At 36.5% G+C, this 23,682-nt stretch overlaps 7 protein-coding genes across 7 annotated transcripts; 3 read left to right on the top strand and 4 right to left on the bottom strand.

Moving 5' to 3' along the window:
• Window positions 1-287: 287 nt before the first annotated feature.
• LOC105971002 (pentatricopeptide repeat-containing protein At3g03580-like) lies at window positions 288-2,675 on the bottom strand. Its single transcript, XM_088821517.1, has one exon. It carries the CDS (start codon window positions 2,651-2,653, stop codon window positions 362-364), a length of 2,292 nt encoding a protein of 763 aa, XP_088677643.1. The 5' UTR covers window positions 2,654-2,675; the 3' UTR covers window positions 288-361.
• A 550-nt stretch (window positions 2,676-3,225) lies between these two features.
• LOC105970992 (uncharacterized) lies at window positions 3,226-6,683 on the bottom strand. Its single transcript, XM_012995841.2, has 5 exons — window positions 6,410-6,683; window positions 6,059-6,189; window positions 5,377-5,522; window positions 4,902-5,295; window positions 3,226-4,806 (listed from the first exon to the last, which is right to left on the bottom strand). The coding sequence occupies exons 3-5, from the start codon at window positions 5,518-5,520 to the stop codon at window positions 3,353-3,355; spliced, it is 1,992 nt and encodes a 663-aa protein (XP_012851295.1). The 5' UTR covers window positions 5,521-5,522; window positions 6,059-6,189; window positions 6,410-6,683; the 3' UTR covers window positions 3,226-3,352.
• Window positions 6,684-9,205: 2,522 nt separating this feature from the next.
• On the bottom strand, window positions 9,206-10,680 carry LOC105970984 (PPR containing protein (DUF179)). Its single transcript, XM_012995830.2, has 2 exons — window positions 10,200-10,680; window positions 9,206-10,026 (listed from the first exon to the last, which is right to left on the bottom strand). The coding sequence occupies exons 1-2, from the start codon at window positions 10,336-10,338 to the stop codon at window positions 9,305-9,307; spliced, it is 861 nt and encodes a 286-aa protein (XP_012851284.1). The 5' UTR covers window positions 10,339-10,680; the 3' UTR covers window positions 9,206-9,304.
• Window positions 10,681-10,805: 125 nt separating this feature from the next.
• On the bottom strand, window positions 10,806-12,750 carry LOC105970973 (Tetratricopeptide repeat (TPR)-like superfamily protein). Its single transcript, XM_012995818.2, has one exon. The coding sequence runs from the start codon at window positions 12,748-12,750 to the stop codon at window positions 10,954-10,956; it is 1,797 nt and encodes a 598-aa protein (XP_012851272.2). The 3' UTR covers window positions 10,806-10,953.
• A 1,337-nt stretch (window positions 12,751-14,087) lies between these two features.
• On the top strand, window positions 14,088-16,820 carry LOC105970963 (chorismate mutase 1, chloroplastic). Its single transcript, XM_012995807.2, has 6 exons — window positions 14,088-14,644; window positions 15,402-15,621; window positions 15,712-15,798; window positions 15,926-16,069; window positions 16,229-16,321; window positions 16,419-16,820. The coding sequence occupies exons 1-6, from the start codon at window positions 14,457-14,459 to the stop codon at window positions 16,653-16,655; spliced, it is 969 nt and encodes a 322-aa protein (XP_012851261.2). The 5' UTR covers window positions 14,088-14,456; the 3' UTR covers window positions 16,656-16,820.
• Window positions 16,821-17,780: 960 nt separating this feature from the next.
• Window positions 17,781-19,438, top strand: LOC105970954 (early nodulin-like protein 17). Its single transcript, XM_012995795.2, has 2 exons — window positions 17,781-18,301; window positions 18,883-19,438. Exons 1-2 carry the CDS (start codon window positions 18,124-18,126, stop codon window positions 19,221-19,223), a joined length of 519 nt encoding a protein of 172 aa, XP_012851249.1. The 5' UTR covers window positions 17,781-18,123; the 3' UTR covers window positions 19,224-19,438.
• A 1,209-nt stretch (window positions 19,439-20,647) lies between these two features.
• On the top strand, window positions 20,648-21,579 carry LOC105974604 (early nodulin-like protein 20). Its single transcript, XM_088821516.1, has 2 exons — window positions 20,648-20,955; window positions 21,079-21,579. Exons 1-2 carry the CDS (start codon window positions 20,796-20,798, stop codon window positions 21,417-21,419), a joined length of 501 nt encoding a protein of 166 aa, XP_088677642.1. The 5' UTR covers window positions 20,648-20,795; the 3' UTR covers window positions 21,420-21,579.
• The last annotated feature ends 2,103 nt before the right edge of the window (window positions 21,580-23,682 follow it).

Genomic DNA, 23,682 nt, shown 5'->3' with positions numbered 1-23,682 from the left:
AATGGAGGCTTCCGATTTTAGAATAAATACCGGATTGTAACAGTTCCGGTTTTTTTTCAACCTTTTCCGGACAAAATTGAAAATTATATCAGATTCCAATTCCGGTTCGATTTTAATTTCCAAAAATATTTTCGAAAATTTTAATTTTTTTTCCCCCAGAAATTTACACAATGATATCAACATTATTTTGTATTTTATATTATAAGTGACTAAAATTGAATATACCGAATTCTAATTTGGACAATATTTTTCATTCTAATTTTCGAAATTCCAATTTCCGTTGGTAATTTTCCAGAATATCATTATTTTAATTTAATAAAAAATTATAACATACACCAGACAAATAAAGTTTAATGTTCAGTTAAAACTCTACAAGGCTATATCCAGCAGTTCTTCTCAAACCTTTTCCCTTAGCAAGAAATCCCACACGCGCCACCTCATCCCATCTCCCTCCTCCAGCATACATGTTCGACACCGAACAGTAAACGCTTCCGTTCTCCGGGCCCACATCCAATATCCACCGTCCGATTCTCTCACCCATCTCCGAATCTCCATAAACCCTACAAGCAGAAAGCAGAGCACCAAGATTTGAAGCATTTCTCGTCGAAGGGAAACATTCTAGAACATTGTAGGCTTCTTCTAATCTCCCGGACCGACCTAACAAATCCACTACACAACCATAATGCTCGTCCGATGGAACTATTCCGTATTCGCTCTCCATGGACCTGAATGCAGACAATCCCTCCTCCACAAGTCCATTATGGCTGCATGCTGATAGTATCGCCCTAAATGTAACTCCATCGGGACCCACATTCTCGTTTTTCATCTTTTCTATCAATTCGAAGGCCCCACCAAAGTCACCATGCATACCGTACGCAGCTATCATCGTATTCCAAGAAGACAAATGCTTTTCAGACATGTGCTTGAATAGATTCCTCGCCGTTTCGAATTTCCCCCATTTGCTGTACGTGGTGATAAGTGAATTCAACAACGTTGTATCTTTTTCTAGAAAGAGTCTATAAATACGAGCATGCACTTCTTTTACTAGGATTAAACATCCTAGTTGGTTCAATATCTGAACCAGACATGTGAACGTAATAGCATCACTGTGTAGATTCTCTCTTTGCATCAGTTGAAATAAATACACCGCTTCGTTCAGAAATCCGTTGTTCACAAAACCCGTCATCATTGAAGTCCACGTCACCCTATCCTTGATCTTGATCTTGTCAAACACTTGCTTAGCTGATTCTACGAAGCCGCATTTTGCGTACGTATTTACGAACTGATTTGATATGTCGGTGTTTGCTTCTAGCCCTTGTCGGTAAACATATGCATGAATCGATTTGCTTGTTCGAACGTATTTCGTATCGGACAATGCAGAAAGGACACTGATAATAGTACCCGTATTCGGTCTGATACAATTAGTGACCATTTCTTGAAATGTCTCTAAAGCTTCGAAAACACGTCCGTTATTGAGATAGCCACTAATCATCACATTAAACAAAGCATCGTCCTTATTAGTCTCTGTCGTGCGAAAGATATTAGTTGCTTCAGATAAGTGCTTGCATTTGGAATACATATCGATCAAAGCTGTGGTGCAAACAAGATCAAGATTGACTCCTTTTCGAAGTATGTGACAATGGATAGCCTTTCCTACGAGCAAATAGCCTAAATCTGCACAACACAAAAGCCCGTTTGCTAGAGCGATCAAATCAAGATCGCATTTACTACTGACCATTTGGAGAAAATGGTCAAATGCTTCCAACGGCTGTTGTAATTGAAGATGACCAGTTATTAAAGCATTCCAAGAACCGGTAGTTTTTTGGGTCATCTTATCGAATATCATGGCTCCGCTGTATGGATCGCCGCATTTTATGTACATATCTAATAAACTTGTTTCGAAAACTTCATTTAGGCGACCGATTTGTCTTCTAATTGCGTAGCCATGTATAGATCTCCCGTTTTCCAGTGTTCTTAGTCGCGATGCACACTGTAGTAAACTCACGAGTGTTACCCGATTAGGCTCGAATCCATTCATCTGCATTTCCTTTGCAACTCTAAAAGCCTTGTAGGAGTGATGGTTGCCAAGTTGAGCATACCCTGTTATCATTGAAGTATAAGCAACCACATCTCTGTCGGTTATTTCATCGAACACTTTGGCTGCATCCCCGATTTTATCACACTTCGTGTAGAAATTAATGAGCGACGATCCCACAAATGGATCATAACTCAATCCGAATTTAAAAGCATCAGCATGAAGATTCCTTCCGAACTCAGTCGCGCCCGATTCAACACAGCTTTTCAAAGCAAAAGTGATTGCTGCACCATGAATCCCAATTTTTTTCTGCTTCAAATTCGAATAAAGCCGTAAAACTTCACCGTATTCATCAGCTCTGAAACATCCAACGATGATTGAACTCCAAACAGAAAGATCTGTATTGATGATTTTGTTGAAAACCCATTTGGATTCGGCCAACAGATTGAATCTTGCGTAGGAATTAAGAAGCTTGAAGCACAGAAATTCGATCTGGTCAAACCCTTGAGTAATCACGCAAGCATGCAGCTTTCTCAAATCACTGATCTCTGTACACTTCTCCAAACAAGAAGCAAATTTATCTGTAATGGAAGTTGTGTAATTTTTGCATCTCAGCATCTGTACAAATTTTTTTTTTACTGAAAACTGGGATAGTTTATATTTTTTAGGATAAATTACGAAAACCCCCTAAACTTAGGCTAAGTAACGAAAAATACCCTCATCTATCCGTAATAACCAAAATCCCCCTCTGATTAACTGTTGATCGAGTTTTTTAACAGAAAATGTATACAGTCTATTATACCTTCTGTTAAATAGGTGAAAAATAAAAGAAAATATCTGAAATTGTTCTATTCCTAAATTGAAAAAATAAATAAAAAATCCGTGAGAAGTCACATTATAACAGACGGGGTAAGATGGAAACAAACCGGGGAGGGGGGGGGGGGGGGTAATTAAGAATAGGTTGATGCGGTTTTTGTAATTTAATCTAAGTTTTGGGGTTTCTTAATTTACCCTATTTTTTATTACATATTTTATTTTATTTTTTCAAATTGAGCTCGATTCATTATGTGAACGAACCCAGCTGGAACGAGAGCTTTTAACGATCGATCTCGAATCGAGTAATTTGGTTTAACCCTGCAGCTAGAAGACTAGTTCAATACTGAGCATTACATATTGCATTGGTTAAGAAATGGCATCAAATTCATATGAATTATTAAAAATAGAATTCTATAACTTCATAATAATAATATATTCACATAAATTGGTATTTTAAAAAAAAAAAAAAAAAAAAAAAGGAATCTTGATCAAGAAACTCTGTCAGCACTTAACTGTAAAAGAAAGAACAGCATTAGCACACCTCTGCCTAGGCAACCTCCTAGTCCTCTTCCCCCATCCACTCAAACCGTTTCTCTCTTCGATTCCACAAACGGGCTGCTCCATTTCGCAAACGGGTCGCTCCGTTTCAGTCGAGCAAACCGTTTTCGCGGCCGAACACGTAGTAGTATTCAAACGCTTCCTCCCCCTACCGTTTCTCACAGACCCCCGTTGAGACAGTCTCAACTGCCAGTTGCCGCCTTGTTCCCCTTTCATCAGCTCTTCAAACGTCTGGAAATCCTCCGCCACCTGTCGACGTGACAGCGTGATCAAACCCGGGAGTACGTCCCTCTGAAAATCCTTTCTTTGTTGCCTCCCTCTTCTCGACTGCCCTCTTCGAGACGATTTGGATAAACTCGCTCGGTTGTCATCATCGGTTGGAGGGTTGTTATATAGCTCGAACGGCGTGTAGTGATAGTGCTCGTCTTTTGTGTCCTCTAATTTCAATGTCGTGAGTTCGAATTCGTCCATTTCGTCGCTGTATTGCGAAGAAACGATTTCGGCAAACCATTCGAGATTATTGTTATTATTATTATTACTGCTCGATTCGACTTCTGCGGATGATGGCGTTGATGACATGGTGATTATGGCCTCGGCTGCGATTCTGTCACGCTCTTCGTAAGAAATGTCGGTTAATTTCTCTGTGTTGACTTCTTTAGGAGATGCATTTGTGGTGGCGATTTCGGAAATTGCTGACGTGGCATCTTCCTCGTCGTCCAAAGACATGTTCAAGTCGATATGATGCATCGAATTAGCCTTTGAGACATTTTTGTCATCGGAATTTAGATCCTTAAAACTTTGAACCATGTCGAAAATTGGAAAACCGAGAATCTTTGGAGAGAGTTCCGTTTTTGGCTTCAAAGTCCGGAAGGTTCCGTCGGGTACTTCAGCTTTCTTGAAAAAATCCATAGAACAATTCTGCAAAGAGTCCATATTCATAAAATAAGAACTCTTCTTCTCTTTGCTCATATCATTACTAACTTGTGAAGTTCGAAGAAACCAAGGTAACCCTCGATTTTGATTTTCTGAATCGTTCTTCGAAATTTCCGATTTTTTCGAGTTTATATCGTTCGAATTCTCGAAATATTTCACGGGTTCTCTTTCAACTGCCTTCGAATGTTCGTTTTTGCCATCAAGATTGAATTTTTGCATGGACGTACTAGCGATCCAAGAGGATGGCTCGAAAGAGACAACACGGTGATTTTCTTGTTTTGGTCCGAATTTCGGACCCAAAGTACTTGACATAGGTGGATTGAAATCGAATAAATCATCACTTTCTTCGTAAATCTCGACCCCAAAAATTTTCTTACTCCGACGATTCAAGAATTCCTTTTTCGGCTCAGCCAATAGTAGCGATTCAGGAGATGCAAGTGGCTCGCGATCATATCTCCTCCCTTCTGAAAAAATCCCAAAGAACCAAAACGAAACTAAACCATTGGCACAATAAAAAAAAATCTCGAAAAATGTAACGTAAATGTTTTTTTAGGCTTACCAGAAAGACCATCGTACAAATGCTCTTTCCCATTCTTTTCGTTCGTTCCAATGATGGAATTTTTCAAGAGATCTTTCGTCACGAGATTAAATTTCGAACATGAATTCGCCGACACTTCTCCATCTATTGGATTGGTTATCCTTAAATCTCCCGTATGACAATCGGTTCTTTTGAAGTACAAATTATACATAGAAGCATCGGCATTGTTATTACACGGAGATGATGTTTGGACAGTAGTTAGAGATAATTTAGTGTCTCTATTGTACGAGGCCTGATCGACCAGGGGCATTTTAGGAAATCCGAGTTCATATGTTCCGTTTGGGAAAACACCGCCCCGTTTGACTTCGTTCGTCAGCTCTTTCTGTCTTCTATAAACACGGTGCAATTCTTGAAGCTGATTAAAAAAAATGCACGAAATCCGATTAAATTAACATAGTAGTATTGGAGTTAAAAGAGTGAAATGACACATTTATACCTGTTGTCTGAAAATCGATTCATGCTCGAGAATTGTCTGCCTCACTTTCTCCGGGTCATTTTGAAACGATTGGTTTCCGAGATAGTGGGGCCCCATAGGAGGGTATTCCCGTAATAAAGTATTAGCTCGTATTTTAGTTCCCATTTCTGAAATCAACAAAAGATAATAGAAACTATAAAATGTCGAAATCGTCGGTTCTTATGCCAAATCCATGCAGCATATATATATGTACAGTTCATTCAAACTAGATAATTCCTATTGCAATGTAACAATCAGAAAAATGTTACTATATATACACATCCTCAACAGGCAGTTGTCTTAACTATTGCAATTTTAATCGAACAACGCCGGTTCGTTTTTCCTGTGAGAGATTCACCGTGTTGTCGATTCAATGTATGCCCAAAAAAATTAAAAATTAGAAACAAATCATTGTGCAATTTCCTGAATTGTTCATTTCAAAATCAAGAAAGTGGTACATATGAAATAAAAAAAAAAAACAAGAAACAGCAAAATTAAGCTACAAAATTCATAGCAGAAGCCATCCCACATCACACAATCATCGAATAGAATTATAAATAAATAAATAAATTTAAAAAATCATAAAAACTCATACAGTCATACTCAAACAATAAAAAATAATAATAATAAATTAATTAATTAAAAAGAAAAAAACAAGAATTACCTCACACAGAGATTCTTTTTTCCAGAGTTGTTTAAAGCTGGAATGTAAAAATCTTCTGAAGTAAAAGGACAAGAATTGAAGGACCCCAGAGAATTAAAGCTGGAATCTTTTTACTGCCATTGGAGAAGAACCTTCAAAAGCAAATAAAAAAGATCACACCCCACAAATTAATTATATAAATAAATAACAATTGTTCATCAATTCTTGATCAACAGCACATGTGTGTGTGTGTGTGTGTGAGAGAGAGAGAGAGAGAGATCCAAGATAAGATCTCCCTTCAGACAAACAGAAAACATGAACAAGTGTATATATGTAAAGAATTAACAATGACTTGAAATTTGTAAAACATACCTTATTCTTCTTTCTATGTACTCTCTCTCTCTCTCTCTCTCTCTCTCTCTCTCTCTCTCTCTCTCTCTCTCTCTCTCTCTCTCTCTCTCTCTCTCTCTCTCTCTCTCCCCAAGTTTCTGAGTCAATCATTTCTTTCCCATTTCGCCATATGAAAGATTTTATTACAGTACAGGAGAGAGGAGAGAAAAGATAACACACTATCTAAAGAGAATACATTTATATATTATTTAGTATATATTATATTTCAACGAGATTTTCTTGGTTTGTACCAAGTGAAAGAGGCATGGGCATCTCATCTCTCTTGTGACATTTATTTTTCAAGATTCTCTCACCTTCCATGTCTTTTGGGCTTGCACAATATAATTTTAGCTTAAATTATGGTCACCCCTCGAGTAGTGTCAAATTACTAAAAAAATCCTCATGTTTAAGTAATTACAATCATACCCTCAGTTATGAGTCTTCCTACGCATTCACACTTATGGTATCAAATTTGTACTCGTTTTACAATAGTCGAACCCCACATTATGAAACAAGATGATCATAAAATCGTGTCCCTTTGACTTGTAAATATCAGATTGTGGTGCATTAGGAACTGCGTTTTTGCACAAAAAAAGTACAAACTAGAGAACGTTCCACGGAATCTAGAAGATTACGTTGAATTTGACACCATCAGAGTGAACGTGTAAGAAGACTCATAGTTGATGACTCGTAATTTATCCTATAATTTCGTGTAAATAATTTTTTTCCACGTGGATATGTTTTTTTTCTTTTAATGAAATATAATATTTTTGTTTCTTTTAATAAATTATTGTATAATGGAATGGGGACACATGATTTAACTTTGCAACAACTAATGGAAATCAACAGTTTTCCTAAAAGGCATCTAAGTGACCTCATCTCACTTGCTCCCCCCCTACCCCACCCACGCGCACGGTTGGCGACTGACAGATATTCTCCCCTCTGTGAGAAAGTACGACGAATCTCATCTGTCTGGCGAGTGGATTTCACGTGCATCATGTGGCGCGTCTGCGGACGATGATTCCTTAGATTGACTCGTGAATTGGCTCTTACATGAGAATTTACAAATGACCTAAATCTCAATAGGCAGCGAAGATAAGATATTTATTTATTGCATATAAGGACCTCTATATCTCATTTTATTTAATCATTAATTAATTGGTTGACAAATCAAAATAATTTTATTTTATAAATCAACATATAAACTATAAATTATCATATATTTCTTTTTTTTTTTAAAGAAATTAGCACTCACAACCCACATATAGTAGACTCTCAATAAATTAATAACTTCTGTTAAATAATAATTTATCCTGATCTCAACTCGGTAAAACTATTCATTCGATAATATAATATTTCACTAATGTAATTTTTTTGATCTCGACTGCGTAGTCTTGAAGGGGCCGTTTTCCTCACCTACCCTAATTAAAAACAATTTAAAAAAAAAAAAATCAACTTCATTGAAAAGATTAATTAATAAGCAATTAATATTTACAGCTTCGCCCATAGATACATTAGCATTTATTTATGAAGAATAATGGCAATGAAAGTGGACTATTCTACAAGCTTTTTTACACTTCATTATAAAATACTTAGATCGAGTAAACCATCTATTTTGAAAATCGAACCGGCCGGTTTAACTGCTAGGGTTAGTGCTAGATAATGGATGGGTTGTTGGATCTGTTTTGTGTTGCCAGTGCATAGATGGTCCCTAATTATTTATATATATATATATATATATATATATATATATATATATATATATATATATATGTATGTATATGTATATTAATAATGGGCAGACATTATTTCAAGATTTTCATTTCACTTTTCCATTTTTAACTTTTATAAGATAAAGTCATGTAAGAAATCAAGAATTGGTGCATAATTCTATTCATTTATCATTTTATTTTTATTTGTTTTAATTATTTTTTTTTTGCTATAATGAGCTTCAATAATGCATAAAGATGAATAATTTTAAGTGACTTATTTGGGCATTTTTCATTAAAGGAAGTTGTGTGGAAAATAATAAATATATATAGAAAGTATATATTACTATTTTTACTAAATATCAATTTTGTTCTTCTCAAATTGGCTAATGCATACATGCTTTTGATAAAGGCATATTACCAACCGAACCGTCGTTAGCAGAGTTGGTATATAGCCTCGATTACTAGTGCAGAGGTGTACGGTTCGAATTATGCGGTTTAACCGTGACCCAATCGGTTGTCCGCTTCTTTGTCCGGATCGGATTTAAAAAACATTTACATTACTTTTTGTAAATTTTTAAAATCACGTTAGATGTATGGTAATATATGTGTTTGTATATTAAAAGTTAGTTATGATAATTAGTTGAATTGGAGACTTAAGGTTGATTTTAAATTAATTAGTAGGCTTTCTACTTTTTTTTTTTACAATATAGTTATTTAAAACTATATACAAATAATTTCCTAAAAAAAACTATATACAAATAATTAAAAACAAAAGTACATCAAATAACCCATATAAATCTCGGTCGCTCCAACCGTGAACCAATTGTATGCTAGCTTATGTAAGTCCGATTTTAAAAACATTAATGATTCTAACAATTCAATTAAAAATGTGACGGTTTTTTTGGAGAAACTGAACAGGTCAACTGAAGATAGATTTCGCATGGTTCAAGCTTGAATTTTGTGACGAATTTAAAAAAGGAGATGGGCCGGGCCGGGCCGGGCTATAAGTGAAAAAAAAAATCAAGATTATATGGTATTTATTATCTTTAGTTATTAAATTAAAATATTTTAGATATAAAATTTGCATCAACATAAAATTCACAATTATCCCAATTTTAGTTCTTCTATACACAAAATTAGCATTTAAAATAAAATAAAAAAATAATCACCAAACTTTGGTTGGGCCCACAAGCCCGAGAATCTCTTCCCAAAGCCCAATACTCCCAATACTAGAAAGCCCAACAACACTTGGGCTGCAAGCAACCACTGTCCAATAACCAGAATTAACCTCGTGCCTCAACTGCTCCTTCTCCCACGCGCAGTACCCATCGAAGAATCTAAAATCCGCCGCCTGCAAAACTTCTCTCTCCACCATTTCAGCTGCGCGGCCCACGTTTTCCTTCGTCCCGTAATACAGACCTTTCATCACCTCGTCGAGCGCGCCGCTCTTACAGCAAACGCCGTCGTTTTCTTTTTCCGGGTTCACCAAGAACATGCCCTCTTCCAGTGGTCCCCCGTAGAACAGCGGCCCGTCGGAGAATGCGCCGGAGACGTCCATCGCCGACGAACGTATCTCCTTGATCGACATGAGCGACGGCCGGTTCAGTATGAGCCCGGTCGGCCCGATCGGGCCGGTGGATAGTAGCAGGACGACGGTTCTTTCGAAGATGTGGACTCCGTCGAGCTTCTCCGTCGCGATTAGCAGACACCCTTTCTCCGGCTCGTGGATTCTGTGGGCCCATTTTGCCGGAGGAGGATGATCGGAAAATTGATCGGCCGCCGGAGGAAGATTTTCCGGCGGGAAAACACGTTCTCTGGCTACTAGTCTTGCTCGGAACGATCGCCAGTCGGAGCTGAGAAATGGGCCTTCTTCTTCCGACAGTGAACCTTATTTGTGTTGGCAATTAGAAAAAAAAAAAAGATTGGATTTTTATTAGAAAATAATCAAATATGCATAATTATTTAATAATTAAAAAAAAGATCGGATTTTTATTACTTCTTTGAGTTAGAAAATAATCAAATATGCATAATTATTTAATAACTGAAAAACAAAAACATACATGCTACAGAAAATTGCGCGCCAAATTTCTTAGTACGAAGCAGCTTCTTCCTCGTATAGAAACAAACTCTGCCTCTAACTGAGGGAAGAACCTCAATTTTTTTTGTGAAGGAATTTGGAGAGAGAAAGCAAGCGTCCATCGTTGTTTATTTTTCTCTCTCAAGTTTCATATATATATATATATGCAGAAAAGTAAAGGGATACATATCCATGAGGATAAGGGGAAATTTGGATGCATATGTATTAGTGGGAGTGTGGCTGAATTCAGACCACCGAATTGCTTTGATCTTGTCTAAGTGTAGGGTGAAAAGTGCAGAGGACCCATCCCTTTGAGTTTTAAGTACACCAAAAGAAGTTGGGAGTGACCTTTGACACGTGGCATTGTCTGATTGGTAGCCCTTGGATATTGCTAATTCTAGTTTGTGAACACTTGATCCGGAGGATGTATGTAGAGTGTAGACCCTCCGATCGCTTTTCGGATCCCGATTGTCTTGACGGTGAAATAGTCGGTATGTATTGCATCCCTCTAGAAAGGGCTCGGTGAAGTTTTTTCTCCGGGCAGAGGCAATGCCCGCAATTTCTTTTTTACGGAGTGTGTATGTATACATTGTATATACAATCATTCATTAATCATCCAATATTTACACTTTTTCCACAGGCTAAGTATTTGTTTAGCATTTGTAAAACTAATCAAAATTATAACCTTATAAAAAAAATGAACATGATTCATTCATGCCTGACTGCAGAGATGTCTTCTAAACAACAACATTTGGAACACAAGCAATTTTCCTAAGATGCTGACTCAGCCCATCGACTGTCTCGTATATGCTGTCCGATTTGGGGTGGGTAGTATCCATAACCGTAAACTCATGAAACTCGTCATGCAGCTCTATCGAACTAACTCCCTTATTAGCCCTTTCGCCACCTGTCTCTTTCATCCTCGATCTCGCACTAGCAACACTCCCCCAATCTCCCGCATTAGCATGTATATTCGACATCATACTGTAATTCCGCGCGTTTTCCGGATCCAATTTAACCAACTGATCAAGAACCTCATTTGCTAACTCCACCGCATTATGCATCCGACAAGCCCCTAAAAGAGAGCTCCAAATCACAACATTCGGCTCGAACGGCATGCTGTGCAGAAGACCGAATGCTTCGTTTAGGCAACCCCCGCGCCCCAAAAGGTCAATCATGCAACCGTAGTGCTCGATTTCAGGGGCGATTTCGTAATCACTCTCCATGCTGTAGAAATGGTGGATCCCATCCTTGACCAAACCGGAATGACTGCAAGCGGAAAGAACAGCGACGAAAGTCACTTTATCGGGTTCAAATCCCTCTCGTTTCATCCTATCGAAGAGCTGAAGGGCGTTTTTACCGTGACCGTGCATGGCTAAGCCATGGATCATCGCATTCCACGAGATTAAATCTTTTCTTTCGATGGAGTTGAATATACTCCATGCCCGGTTTAAGCTGCCGCACTTGCAGTACATGTCGACCAATGCGTTGTTGACCAACGTACTGCATTTGTAACTAGTTTTCGTTATGGATTGGTGGACTTTCTTGCCTAACCCTAGCAAACCAGACTCTGCACTAGCCGATAGAATGCTGACGAAACTCGTGTCGTCTGGCCTCAATTTTTCACCCTCCATCCGATGGTAGAGTCCAACGGCTTCCTTTCCGTTCCCCTTTTCCGCGTAACTCGATATCATTATCGTCCACGTCACCAAATTCTTGGCCGGCATACTATCGAACAGCACCTTAGCCATATCAATGTCGCCTGCTTTGGCATAACCCGAGATAACCGTCGACCACGACACGACATCTCTAGACGGCATCTTCTCGAATATCTGGTACGCAGTGCGCATCTCTCCTGCCTTGACGTACCCATCCAGAATGGCGTTCCAGCTCACCCTGTCTCTCTCGGGCATTTCGTCGAACAGCTTCCTCGCCTCCTTCAACTCGCCCGCTTTCACCAGTCCGCTGATCATCGAATTGTAAGTAACCAAGTCCCTCTCCGACATCACACCGAACAGCGTCTTCGATTCCTCGAGACCCGTCAACCCACACTTGGAGTAGGCATCGATCAGCGAATTGGGCACGAACAAATCCGAGTAAAAATTGCATTTTTCGACATGGGCGTGGATCATTTTAATCGATTTCAACCCCGAACAAGCCTTGAGAAGGAACAAATACGTGTAGTTATCCGGCGAAACCCCCGAACACCGCATCTCACAGAAAACCTCAAAAGCCTTGTCGGGCCGAGAGTTCTGAACGTAGGCCTTTATCAGAGTGTTCCACAGGTGAGAATTGGGTTCCTCGACCTGATCGAATACATTGACGGCTAGCGCCATTTGACGGCACAACGACAACGCGGAGACGAGCTTGGGGGCAACGAAGGGGTGGTTGTGGAGATTTGATTTGTATATGAGCGCGTGGAGTTGCTTCAGCTGGTTCAAATCGGTGCACTTGTGGAGGTCCGACAGTTTTTGCTCGAAAAGCCGCCGCCGGGAGAGAAACGTCGGAGCTCGAATCGGCGCGGGCATCTGCATTTTTTGTAGTGCCGGGGTTTTTCTTTGAAATTGGGGTTTGAATGGACGGGAAAGAATTAAGCTTGGAGATAAGTATATATTTATTTATTTCTGTAAACACACCATTATTTTCATGTAAATACCATTGTAACCCCTATAGAGTGGGGTATGTGACATATTACCCCCTCTACTATTAGTCTATTATTACTTGTGATAATTACATGTTGCCATTTAATAGCAATGATTTTAGTTTGATTAGTGTTCCTAGAATATCTACCTTTTCCATGATTATAAGAGTAATCAAAAAAATTATTAGGAGAATTGAAAATGAATTTAATTTTTTATATTCTTTTAAATAATGAAAAAAAAAAATCACGACTCTGTTCTATAGATGCACTGAATATACTCTCATTCGTGTACAATTGCTTGTAAATCACACAAGAAACGTAATTTGTAATTTCGTACTATACATAAAATCACGCGTGACAAATTGGACCTATAAATATTGACAAATTGTAGATTCAAACGTGAATCATTTGATTCCACCATGCTCTGTTACTCTTAATATCTTATAAAATTACATCCTTACCCCTCTAAATATTTCATTCTTTTCGTTCATTTTTCACTACCCCTCCATACAACTCGTAAAATATTTCAATTTGCTTTGCTTCGCTTTCATGTTATGGTTCATATTATTTTTTGTGTTTTCAATGTTCGTTGTTTTGTTCATTATTCATTGATATATGTCGTTTTTTTTTCTTTTGCACAACCTCGCCTCTTTTTTAAATTATGCGACAATAATGATGAATAACTAGACAATAATGAATAAGACTAAATTCGACAGATCAACATTTTATATTTATATTTTCAATAAAAAAAAAAGCCCAACAAACAAATATCAAGATAATAGCCAAAAGTTGGGCTCGAAATCTACTAGCCCAACTCCATAAATCTCATAAAAAAGGAAGAATTAATAATTCAATTTTAATCAAAATTAGTACGATTTATTTAGGTGGCGTTTGCAAATGATTATTTAAAAGCAGAAGTCAGTGATTGTGATTTAAGTTAGTTTTAAGTGTTTATTTTTAAAAGTTGGGGGTGTTTGCAAATATTTCAAAAAATGAACTAAATTGAAAAAGCAGGGTTATGGGTGATTTTAGAAAAATAGCTTAAAACAGATTATTTTAAGAGAAGCAAAAGCAAAAGTTGATTTTGTAAACACGTAAAAACAGATTATAAACAAAAACACCGGCATAATTACTTTTAAAAAACATTTACAAACACCAACTTTCAGTCAAATGAGGTTAATTCCACTAGTAAAAAGTAATCAAATCATAATCGCACTCTTCTGTTGCGATGAACTGACAACCACCTACTTTTGTATAAAGGATTAGGATTGATAGGATTGATAATCATGGATTATGGAAGAAAGGTAGATAGAGATTAATTAGGGTTAAATTACGGTTACCAACCAAAACAAAACAAACCAAACCAACAATGGCGATTCCACCTACCACGGTTAAGCAGGAGCAACAACCCAATCACACATCAAATACATATGCTTCAAATTCAATTCACTCTCCAACAACTCCCATTTCCGCTTTGCTTCTATTGCTTTTGCTCTCACCAAACCAAATCAGAATAACCGTCTCCTCTGCGTTTGGTGTTCTTCCCCCAATTTGTGTGTTCGTCGTAATTTTCTTCATTCTCTCTTTCCGATTTCAGAAATGGAGGCCATGCTGTTGAGAACCACCGCCGCCGCCGCCGTGCTCAGCCCCTGCACTACTTCCAGCAAGGTTTCAATATCCGGCGGCTGCTCTTTTCCCCAACACAAGCATTGTAGCTTCCGCGTTCTGAATTCCGGCTTTTCCAGTATTCGCATTCAGGCGATTAAAGCTTCTCCGTCTACCCCTGAGTACAATTTTTTATTTATTTAATTTACTTTAATATATGTATATTTTTTTGTTTATTATTTGTCTCTTCTTCGTGTTGTATGTTCTGGCACATAAGAATTGGGGAAAATTGGTGACTGATTGAGGTGTTTGCCTGAGGCATGAGTTTTTTTGTGTTGTGTGTAAAATGCAGAGGCATTTGCGGCAGACTTACAATTACGAGTGTCTCTATTCAATTTAATCCCTCCTTAATCGGATAATCTTTTCGAACATGATAATAAAACGTTAAAATGTGTCCTTAATTATGTGATTTTTTGATATCTTTTTGGTTTGCGTTTCATCATTGAGTTGCTTGCAAGTTTACCTTCGAATGTAATACAAAAATCGTCATAGGAGAAAACAAGTATCACTTTCCTAAGATTAGTTGTGTACACGAATCGAGCCATGTTTAAGATTATTTGAATTTTTATCGAACTCTCAATCTTTTGTTTGGATTTGGTTTGATAAGCAATCACGAATGTTAATCGAGCCGAACACGAGTCGAGCTTGAGTAGCTCGATCTTTTGTACATATTTTACCATTGTTTTGTACATATTTTTATCGAGCTTTTGAAACTTGTGCTTGATTTTTTTTTATTTCCACCTAATGTTCCTACACGAGTTAGCATAACACTAGAGAACGTTGTTTTGTGCCTTCTTTAAAATCTCCTGTGGGATTTTATGTGACAAAACGAATCAAATTTGTTCATACAAGTGATTAATGAATCTTGTTTCTTTTCAGAGTGGAAAAAAACAGGGTAGATGAATCTCATAGATACACTCTGGACGGGATCAGAAACTCGTTGATACGGCAAGAAGATAGCATTATATTCAGTCTAGTTGAGAGAGCTCAGTTTTGTTACAACGAAAAAACGTATGATCCCAATGCTTTTCCCGTGAAGGGATTCCATGGCTCTTTGCTCGATTACATGATCAAAGAAACTGAAAAGCTTCAGGGGAAGGTATATATTTAATTTCTGCGCCTTTCTTGAAATTTTTATTGCTAAAAATTGACATATTTATTTAATTCATATTTTTTATGTGGTACATAGGTTGGAAGATACAAGAGTCCGGACGAACATTCTTTCTGCCGAGATGAGTTGCCTGGGCTTGTGATTCCCCCACTTGAGTATCCACGGGTAAATTATAAAAATAATATTTGTTTTATGTTTATTTAATCTTTTAAAATACATGGCCTGATTGTCAATAAACTTGTAGCAGCTAACTTTAAGTATTTTGATGATGTCACTGCAAATCTTATTACAGGTTCTGCATCCTGCAGCAGACTCGATAAATATCAATGCTCAAGTGTGGGATATGTACTTCAAAATTATCCTCCCTCGATTAGTCAAACAAGGCGATGATGGTAATTATGGATCAACTGCCACTTGTGACATATTTTGCTTGCAGGTATGTATAGATATATATTAGCTTTATTGAAAATGCATTGAAATATGAGTTAGTATATGTATCTGCTACATGTCAAGAATGCGATATGGAGATTTTTGACATATTTCAAATGTTGTTCGATCTTATAAATAAAGAGACTGCTACACTGCCTTTTTGCAGACATTGTCGAAGAGAATTCACTATGGCAAATTTGTGGCTGAAGCGAAATTCCGGGCCTCCCCCGATGTATATAAGGCTGCCATTGAAGCACAAGTAAGTTAACTAACACCAGTTTCAAGAATGCATACATGTTAATACATACATATGGCGGAACAGAAATTTTATTTCGACTGCACCGAAAATGATGCAGGATAAAGGCCAATTGATGGAGTTGCTGACATATCCAGCGGTGGAAGAGGCGGTTAAAACGAGGGTGGAGATGAAAACACGAAGATGCGGGCAAGAAGTGATTTTAGATGGAGGTGAAGAGAATGCCCAACCATTCTATAAAATAGATCCGAGCCTAGTTGCTGATCTGTATGGGGATTGGATCATGCCTCTGACGAAGCAAGTTCAGGTTAAGTATTTGTTGAGAAGGCTCGATTGAATTGAAACAATTGTTGGATGAAATTTACTATGCATATGTTCATAGAGATGTATACTTCTATAAGAGTTTCTTGACTGTGTTGTACAATCATGTGTGTGTGTTTGGTGAGGTAGACAATTCTTAAACCAGCAGTATGAATATATCGTATGAATGAATTTTTTCGAAGTGCTTGTTGCATTGTGTGCGTTTACGAAGATGAAATGTCCCGTTTTCTCCATTGGAGTTTATTGCATTTAGTACCCTTTTGGGTTGTATCGAATTTCTAAAAAACTCTCCGTGTTGTTTTATTTGCAAAAACACCCCTATAAAGCATTGTTTTTAGCAAACACCCCCCTAAATAGTGAGTTTTTAGGGGGTAGTTTGCTGAGAACGATTGAATCAATGGTTGTTATTGCCTATAAAATAGCACGAGGAGTTTTTCAGCAATTAGTAATAATAGAGGGGTGCTGAATGCAATAAAAAAAAAATATCTCGTGCTTTTGTTCTTTTAGTGGGCTCAGCCCAAATTTGGGCCACCTTGCTTTCAAAATCATGTGAGATGGACCCTTTTGATTTTTATTTTAAATTGTCCTAATTTATGGCAGTCCTATAAATTTGTATATAATATTAATTTGGGTCAACTTGGACCGGAAAAAATACAATTATTGCCCCTCAAGTTTGCAAATACATTTGGTCCATAATGTTTTAAAAATTCAGCTCTGTTAGTCCTTTCCGTTAAATTTTAGTTAGCACTAATGGAATCAAGCGTGTGTCTTTCACAGACTTAATTGACGGACTAATGGTAAATTGATGAAAAATACCAAAAAAGTGTTATGTCATTAAAATATGAGGGACCAAATGTGTTTTTTGTGAAAATGGATGACCAAATGTGAAATCGGTGCAAACTTGAGGGATAAAACAGTAATTTTCTCACTTGGACCTGAAGTCTTATATGCACACAGCACAATTTGTTAAATATTGAAATAATTAATCGGATTAATTAAAAAAAAAACCCTAAGATAGTTTGCAGTTTGAATAGTTGTTAAATATATAAATTATAATTAGTGATTTGAATAAATGAAATTACCATATTTCCGGAGAAGGAAATAAATATTTATTTAAAGAAAAAAATGATAATTAATTAATAGAGAGAGAGAGAGAGAGCATCCCACCGTCAAAATGGTTCCCCCACTGTCAATTAGCTGTACTAGTGCAGTTTGAACGTTTGCCTGAGAGAAATTTAAATATTGGATAAAAAACATATTAATTAATTACTAATAATGTATGGATAAATACACACACACACACACACACACACACACACACTATCTGTATCTAATTCAGAACCACCTCGGAGGAGATTGATTTACTACTTACTTTACTAACGTACAGATCTGCACTCTACCCCACACGCCTCTTTTCTTTCTTATTTAGCAGCGTGAGACTGAGTAGAGAGAGAGAGAGAGAGAGAATCCTAGAGAGAGAAAGGATGGAGGGGCTAAGGCGGAGCATTTTGTTGGCGACGGCGGCGCTTATGTTCGCGGCGGTTATGCTGCCGGAGGTGGCGGCGGTGCGGTACATAGTGGGCGCCAACATGGGTTGGACCTCCAATGTGAACTACACTATCTGGGCTCAGAACAAGCACTTCTACAATGGCGATTGGCTCTGTATGCTCTCTTTCTCTCTCTTCCAATTTTCAGATCTGCCTTTTGTTTTTTTGTTTATAAATATTATTTTGCTCAATTAATTTACTTTGTTGTGGGCTTTTTGTTTCAAAAAAGATCCGTTTTTTATTTAGTTTTTTCTTGATTTCTATAGTTAGATCTGTTGTTTTAATTTGAATTTTCCATGTGTCTCTGTTTAATTTTCTTAATTATCAATAATTATCTTGTTCTTAACTTCTTACATCCTTAATATCTAGAGTTGTTTATGCCTGTTGGACTAAATTTACTAGTTAAAAATTCGATCTTTCGAATTAATGAATGCTTAAGAACTAGCAAATTAGCTGCATATACCGATGAATTGTAGTTATTTTATTTCGTGATTTGCTGTTTATACTTGGGTTATTGCTGTCGAAGTTATAAAGATTGCATTTTTACCTTAATCGTAGCCTTCGAAAGTCGAAACTACGACCGATCGATCTATATATATATACGCATGTGCTAGTTGTTTATGTTCGCATAATCGTATCAAATTGCAGCATTGCATCATTAACTAATGGCTCCCTTTATTTTTTCGTAATTCTCAGTTTTCGTGTACGATAGAAACCAGATGAACGTTCTAGAAGTGAACAAGACCGATTACGAGAACTGCATTTCCGATCACCCGCTCCACAATTGGACTACGGGCGCCGGAAGGGACGTGGTCCCGCTCAACGTTACTAGAAACTTCTACTTCATTAGCGGCAAAGGGTTCTGCTTCGGCGGCATGAAGCTAGCGATTCACGTCGAAAATCCACCACCACCGCCTTCGTCTTCGCCGGTAAAGAGCGGTGCTTCGAATTTGCTGCCGGATTTCCGAGGCAAGATTTTCGTGCCGGCCCTTTTCGCAGTTGCTGCTGTGTGGGATTCTTTGCTTCTGCTATTATAGCTGTGTGTGTGTGTGTCTGTTTTTTTCTTTAATTATTTGACCTAATTGTGAAGAATTGTTGTTCCATTTGTTAGTGTTTTTTTTTTTTTTTAATTTAAATTATTATTCACCAATTTGTATATTGGTCTGAATTTGAAAGTTATTCAGATCAAGATTTGGTGAGTTTGTAGTGAGTGGCAACTTTTTAAAGAAAACGTTTTATTTGGGGAATATTATTATATGTTTTAACTTTAATAATTGATTCTTGACTTTGCTTTAATTTGAAATTTAAAATTTAAAAATCTAAAAAAATTAAAATGATTTATGTTCCTTTCACAAAATCTTTGCATGTGGGTAGTGTTGTCATAAAGTTGACCACTATGTACAGCTGCTAATTGCTATGCTCACGTGAATTGTTGCTAAGTACAGATCATATACTCCTTTCTATAATATTATTAATATTAAAATAAAACTAAAAAGATTGATAGTCTTGAAGTTTGACTTGAGTTTTAATTCGATTAAAAGAAATAATGATTCATTTTCGGTTCGGTTCAATTGAAGTTCGTTCGAGCTCAAATATAAATTTTAAACTTCGATAAAAATTCGAGTAAGATTGAACAACTATCTGTTCAGTTGGACTCGATTCGTTTACACTACAACATGTAACCAATGGGTGTTTTTTAACTGGGCTTGGGTTGAATGGAAGCTTTTATAACTTGGGCTAACATTTCAAGAATATTGAGCTTTTAATACATATAAGTAGTGGGCTTTCTAAGAATCTTGACAAAATTTGATTTATGACAATATTTCCGAAAATTAAAATTTGATTGAAAATCGGAATCTCAAATATATTATTTCAGTTCTTGTTATAAATCAATCGTGGTTATACTTTGCGGAATCAAACACACACAGTAAGCACATCAACTGTGCGCACTACATATGTGTGCACTACATATCTGACAGCTAATAGGGTTAGCTGTTTTTCCTCCAAGTTACGAACGGCATATAACAACCTCCATGTGCTCCTCACATGCACTTTAACCTCAACTGAATTAGGTGTTAACACATTAATTAGGACTACAGTTTAACAATTCTAATTAAAAAACGAAAAGAAAAAAAAGGGGCAAATCTTTGAAATTCGGTGAAATTTTATATTCTAAAATTTCATTCCAATTTTCACCGGTTCATCTTGCATTTGGCTCTTTCTAACACCAATATTAGTAGAAAAGTAAATTAAAAGAATAATTATCATAAACTTTTTTTAGGAAGATGTATAAATCCAAAGGTATATATATATATACATGCACATACACACACGAAATGAATGCGTGTCCAAAAAAATTGATTGCACAACTGTACCGATGTTTGAATGTGGCTGTAAATAAAATGTTACCACCACTTATTTCCAAAATTGCCCTTCCCTCACGATTTTATTGCTGCTGTACAACTTACATTCATTTATTACAACATACGACGAATCAAAAACCAGCTTTCACTTTCATATATATAAACCAGCCGCCAGTAGTACTGAGTTATATATCTATATACAATACTAATTCATATATACACCATAAGTGGCGGGCCGGAAGCGAGATGGGATGTTTGGCGGCGGTGATGGTGTTGTTGGCGGCGGCAATGCTACCATGCACCGGAGGTGCACTTATCAAGGTCGGCGGGAAGCCTGGCTGGGCACTGAATGTTAACTACACTGACTGGGCTACTCATCGCCATTTCTATGTTGGAGATTGGCTATGTAAATTCTCTCTCTCTCTCTCTCTCTCTCTCTCTCTCTCTCTCTCTCTCTCTCTCTCTCTCTCTCTCTCTCTCTCTCTCTCTCTCTCTCTCCATATATAACTAACGTGTATTTTTCTGGCAGATTTTGTGTTCGACAAGCGGTACTACACGGTGCTGGAGGTGAACGAAACGAATTACGAGCAATGCAGAGATTCGGAGTTCATAAAGAATATAACTCGAGGCGGGAGAGATGTGTTTAACTTAACGGAATCGAGGGATTATTATTTCTTGAGTAGCGGCGGTTATTGTTTCCATGGAATGAAGTTAGCTATTCATGTTAATAACCAACTCCCTCCAATTTATCCCCCTCCTTCCAAGAACAACGTTATAAATGACGCCTCACCACAATCCAACGGTGGTGGTCGATTCATCATCTTCTCGCTCTCGTTTCTGACTTCCATTGTTTTGAAAATGTTGGTATGATTATGATTAACTTGAAGAATTGGTGTAGAATAATTAAGTATGATGAAATTAGTGTTAATTACTTGGTTTAAGGTGTTGTTTTATGGCTGTTTATGCTAGGTTAATGATGCATTGAAGTAAGGGGTTTAATTTGGAGTTTATGTATTGATTATGAAATTAAATTCTGAGCGGATCAGACGATATTTAAAATAAATCGGATTCCTCTATTTTTTTAACATATGGCACTTTTAAGTCTTAACTCTTAACTCTTAATGAATCACACTGATTATACTTAGGATTAGTGGGGTTATAGGTTCTGCTCGGGTTTTCTTTTTTCTTTTTCTTTTTTTTTTCTTCCAATTATTAGAATCCTAATATATTTTTATTTAAACTATCCATATGTCAATCTTCTATGGCATCCGACTTTCCTATTAAAACAGACCATTTTTCTTAGTTTATACTACATACAATTAAGCCTCGATAAATTAATATAGTCATGAATAGCAAAATTCGATTAATTTAAAGAATCATTGAATTATTATTTATTTGGGCCTTTTATCCGTTATGCTCCAAAGAGCTATTGTTGGGCTTTTAATTTGTTATAGTCTATAACGGGCCTAAAATATGATATTTACATTTCATTAATTCATTCCTAGGCAAATAATTTGCCACATTATTTAATATATTATATCACGAAAGATTAAATAATGGAAAAAATGCAGTTTTCACCCCTTAAATTTGCACCAATTACATATTTGGTCCCTCATGCTTATAAAAAATATGTTTTAAAAATTCAATATTTTTAGTCATTTTCGTCAATTTCCTGTTATAACTAACGGAATCAAGAGTGTCTCCATCATTGCCTTAACAAACGGACTAATAGTAAATTAACGGAAATGACCAAAAGTGTTAAATTATTGTAACATGCAGGACCAAATGTGTTTTTCGTGAAAATGGGCGACCAAATGTAAAATCGGTGCCAACGTGAGGGGTAAAACTGTAGTTTCTCCATTATTTAATATATTATATTGTTTTAAAAAGATATTTGAAAATAAAAGGAGGGGGCGGCTGGAAAACAAAATAAATTATGTAAGAGGCAACAAGTGGGCAAGTTGAGCAAAACTGTTTGTTATATCCAATTGGCATGTGCAATTTCGTACAATGGATTTTCAATTTTAATGCAATGAGGTAATTAAATAAAGGGTAAATTACAACTAGCTCCCTTAGGTAAAGTGTAAATTTAAAAAACTCCTTCCTTTATGAAAAATTACATATAGTTCCCTATAGTTTGTAAATGTCTTGCATAGTTACATGATACATCCAATCCCCTACAAAAGTTACTTATAAAAAAACCCTTCAAAAGGGTGTTAATGTATGAAATCTACAAATTATACGGTGTTGGATGTAATTATAGAAAAATGAGAGGTTTTTTGTAAATAGATTTTACCTTAGAGGGGCGATTGTAATCTACCGTGAAATAAATGTGGTTGTTTCTCCGTCGGCTTGGACTCTATGGACCCAAAATATGACAAAACAGCTCCATATTCCTAATTGTTCAAGTTGCAATTTAATGTATAAAAAAAATAAAAATTAAAAGAGTTAAGAATAACCTTAACTTGTTTATTTTTCTTAATGTCTCATCTAGATTGAAGGAGTTCGATTTAATTGAATTGCATCATTAAATCATGTAAATAATTAGCGAAACGATAAAAAAAATTGAAGATTCGCTATTCAATTTATAAGTTTTCAGAAATTGCAAAATGACCCATAAATTTTTTGACAGAGTTCGAAACACGAATACGTACATTAAGATGTTAAAGTTTTCGTGCGTGCTATGTACCCTACAACTGAACTGAACCGAACAGTAATTTACAATCTTGGGATTTCAAATCGAAATTAAGGATGTTTGTTTGGGGAGTACAAAAATTAACTTTTTCATCTACCCGGAGGCTTGAATTGATTTGACAAGGCTTCCAAATAAGTAGTTGTTGATATTTTTATTTATTGTGTTGTTGAAAATATCAAAATAATATCTAGAAATAATTATAATTAGTGCAATATTTCTACAAAATTCAATATATGTTCGACAATTGCATTTTAATTTATTTGATAAATTGGTGACGTAAATTACGAGCATTGGCATATAGTGTGAAATGGAGAGAAAAATGAATAGATGACGAATAAATTTGCGTCACTATCTTATCATCACTTGAAAAAATATACCAAAATTTCAACGGACAGAAGAAAATAAATCTAACCATATAATTCATTATTGCAAATAAAT

This window comes from Erythranthe guttata, chromosome 8 (genome assembly GCF_056151865.1).
Source record: "Erythranthe guttata isolate IM_541 chromosome 8, IM_541, whole genome shotgun sequence".
Classification (NCBI taxonomy): Eukaryota; Viridiplantae; Streptophyta; class Magnoliopsida; order Lamiales; family Phrymaceae; genus Erythranthe; species Erythranthe guttata.
This window is presented reverse-complemented; position numbering and strand designations above follow the sequence as displayed.

Excerpts from the sequence above, each read along its gene's own strand:
- LOC105970963 (XM_012995807.2), top strand. The coding sequence starts at position 14,457 with ATGGAGGCCATGCTGTTGAGAACCACCGCCGCCGCCGCCGTGCTCAGC. Across the intron at positions 16,070-16,228 it reads GTGACATATTTTGCTTGCAG|ACATTGTCGAAGAGAATTCA; the intron begins GTATGTATAGAT and ends GCCTTTTTGCAG. Across the intron at positions 16,322-16,418 it reads AGGCTGCCATTGAAGCACAA|GATAAAGGCCAATTGATGGA; the intron begins GTAAGTTAACTA and ends AAAATGATGCAG.
- LOC105970973 (XM_012995818.2), bottom strand. The coding sequence starts at position 12,750 with ATGCAGATGCCCGCGCCGATTCGAGCTCCGACGTTTCTCTCCCGGCGG.
- LOC105971002 (XM_088821517.1), bottom strand. The coding sequence starts at position 2,653 with ATGCTGAGATGCAAAAATTACACAACTTCCATTACAGATAAATTTGCT.
- LOC105970992 (XM_012995841.2), bottom strand. The coding sequence starts at position 5,520 with ATGGGAACTAAAATACGAGCTAATACTTTATTACGGGAATACCCTCCT. Across the intron at positions 5,296-5,376 it reads AATCGATTTTCAGACAACAG|CTTCAAGAATTGCACCGTGT; the intron begins GTATAAATGTGT and ends TTTTTTAATCAG. Across the intron at positions 4,807-4,901 it reads TTTGTACGATGGTCTTTCTG|AAGGGAGGAGATATGATCGC; the intron begins GTAAGCCTAAAA and ends GGATTTTTTCAG.
- LOC105970954 (XM_012995795.2), top strand. The coding sequence starts at position 18,124 with ATGGAGGGGCTAAGGCGGAGCATTTTGTTGGCGACGGCGGCGCTTATG. Across the intron at positions 18,302-18,882 it reads CTACAATGGCGATTGGCTCT|TTTTCGTGTACGATAGAAAC; the intron begins GTATGCTCTCTT and ends CGTAATTCTCAG.
- LOC105970984 (XM_012995830.2), bottom strand. The coding sequence starts at position 10,338 with ATGGACGCTTGCTTTCTCTCTCCAAATTCCTTCACAAAAAAAATTGAG. Across the intron at positions 10,027-10,199 it reads CGCGCAATTTTCTGTAGCAT|GTTCACTGTCGGAAGAAGAA; the intron begins GTATGTTTTTGT and ends AACACAAATAAG.
- LOC105974604 (XM_088821516.1), top strand. The coding sequence starts at position 20,796 with ATGGGATGTTTGGCGGCGGTGATGGTGTTGTTGGCGGCGGCAATGCTA. Across the intron at positions 20,956-21,078 it reads CTATGTTGGAGATTGGCTAT|ATTTTGTGTTCGACAAGCGG; the intron begins GTAAATTCTCTC and ends TTTTTCTGGCAG.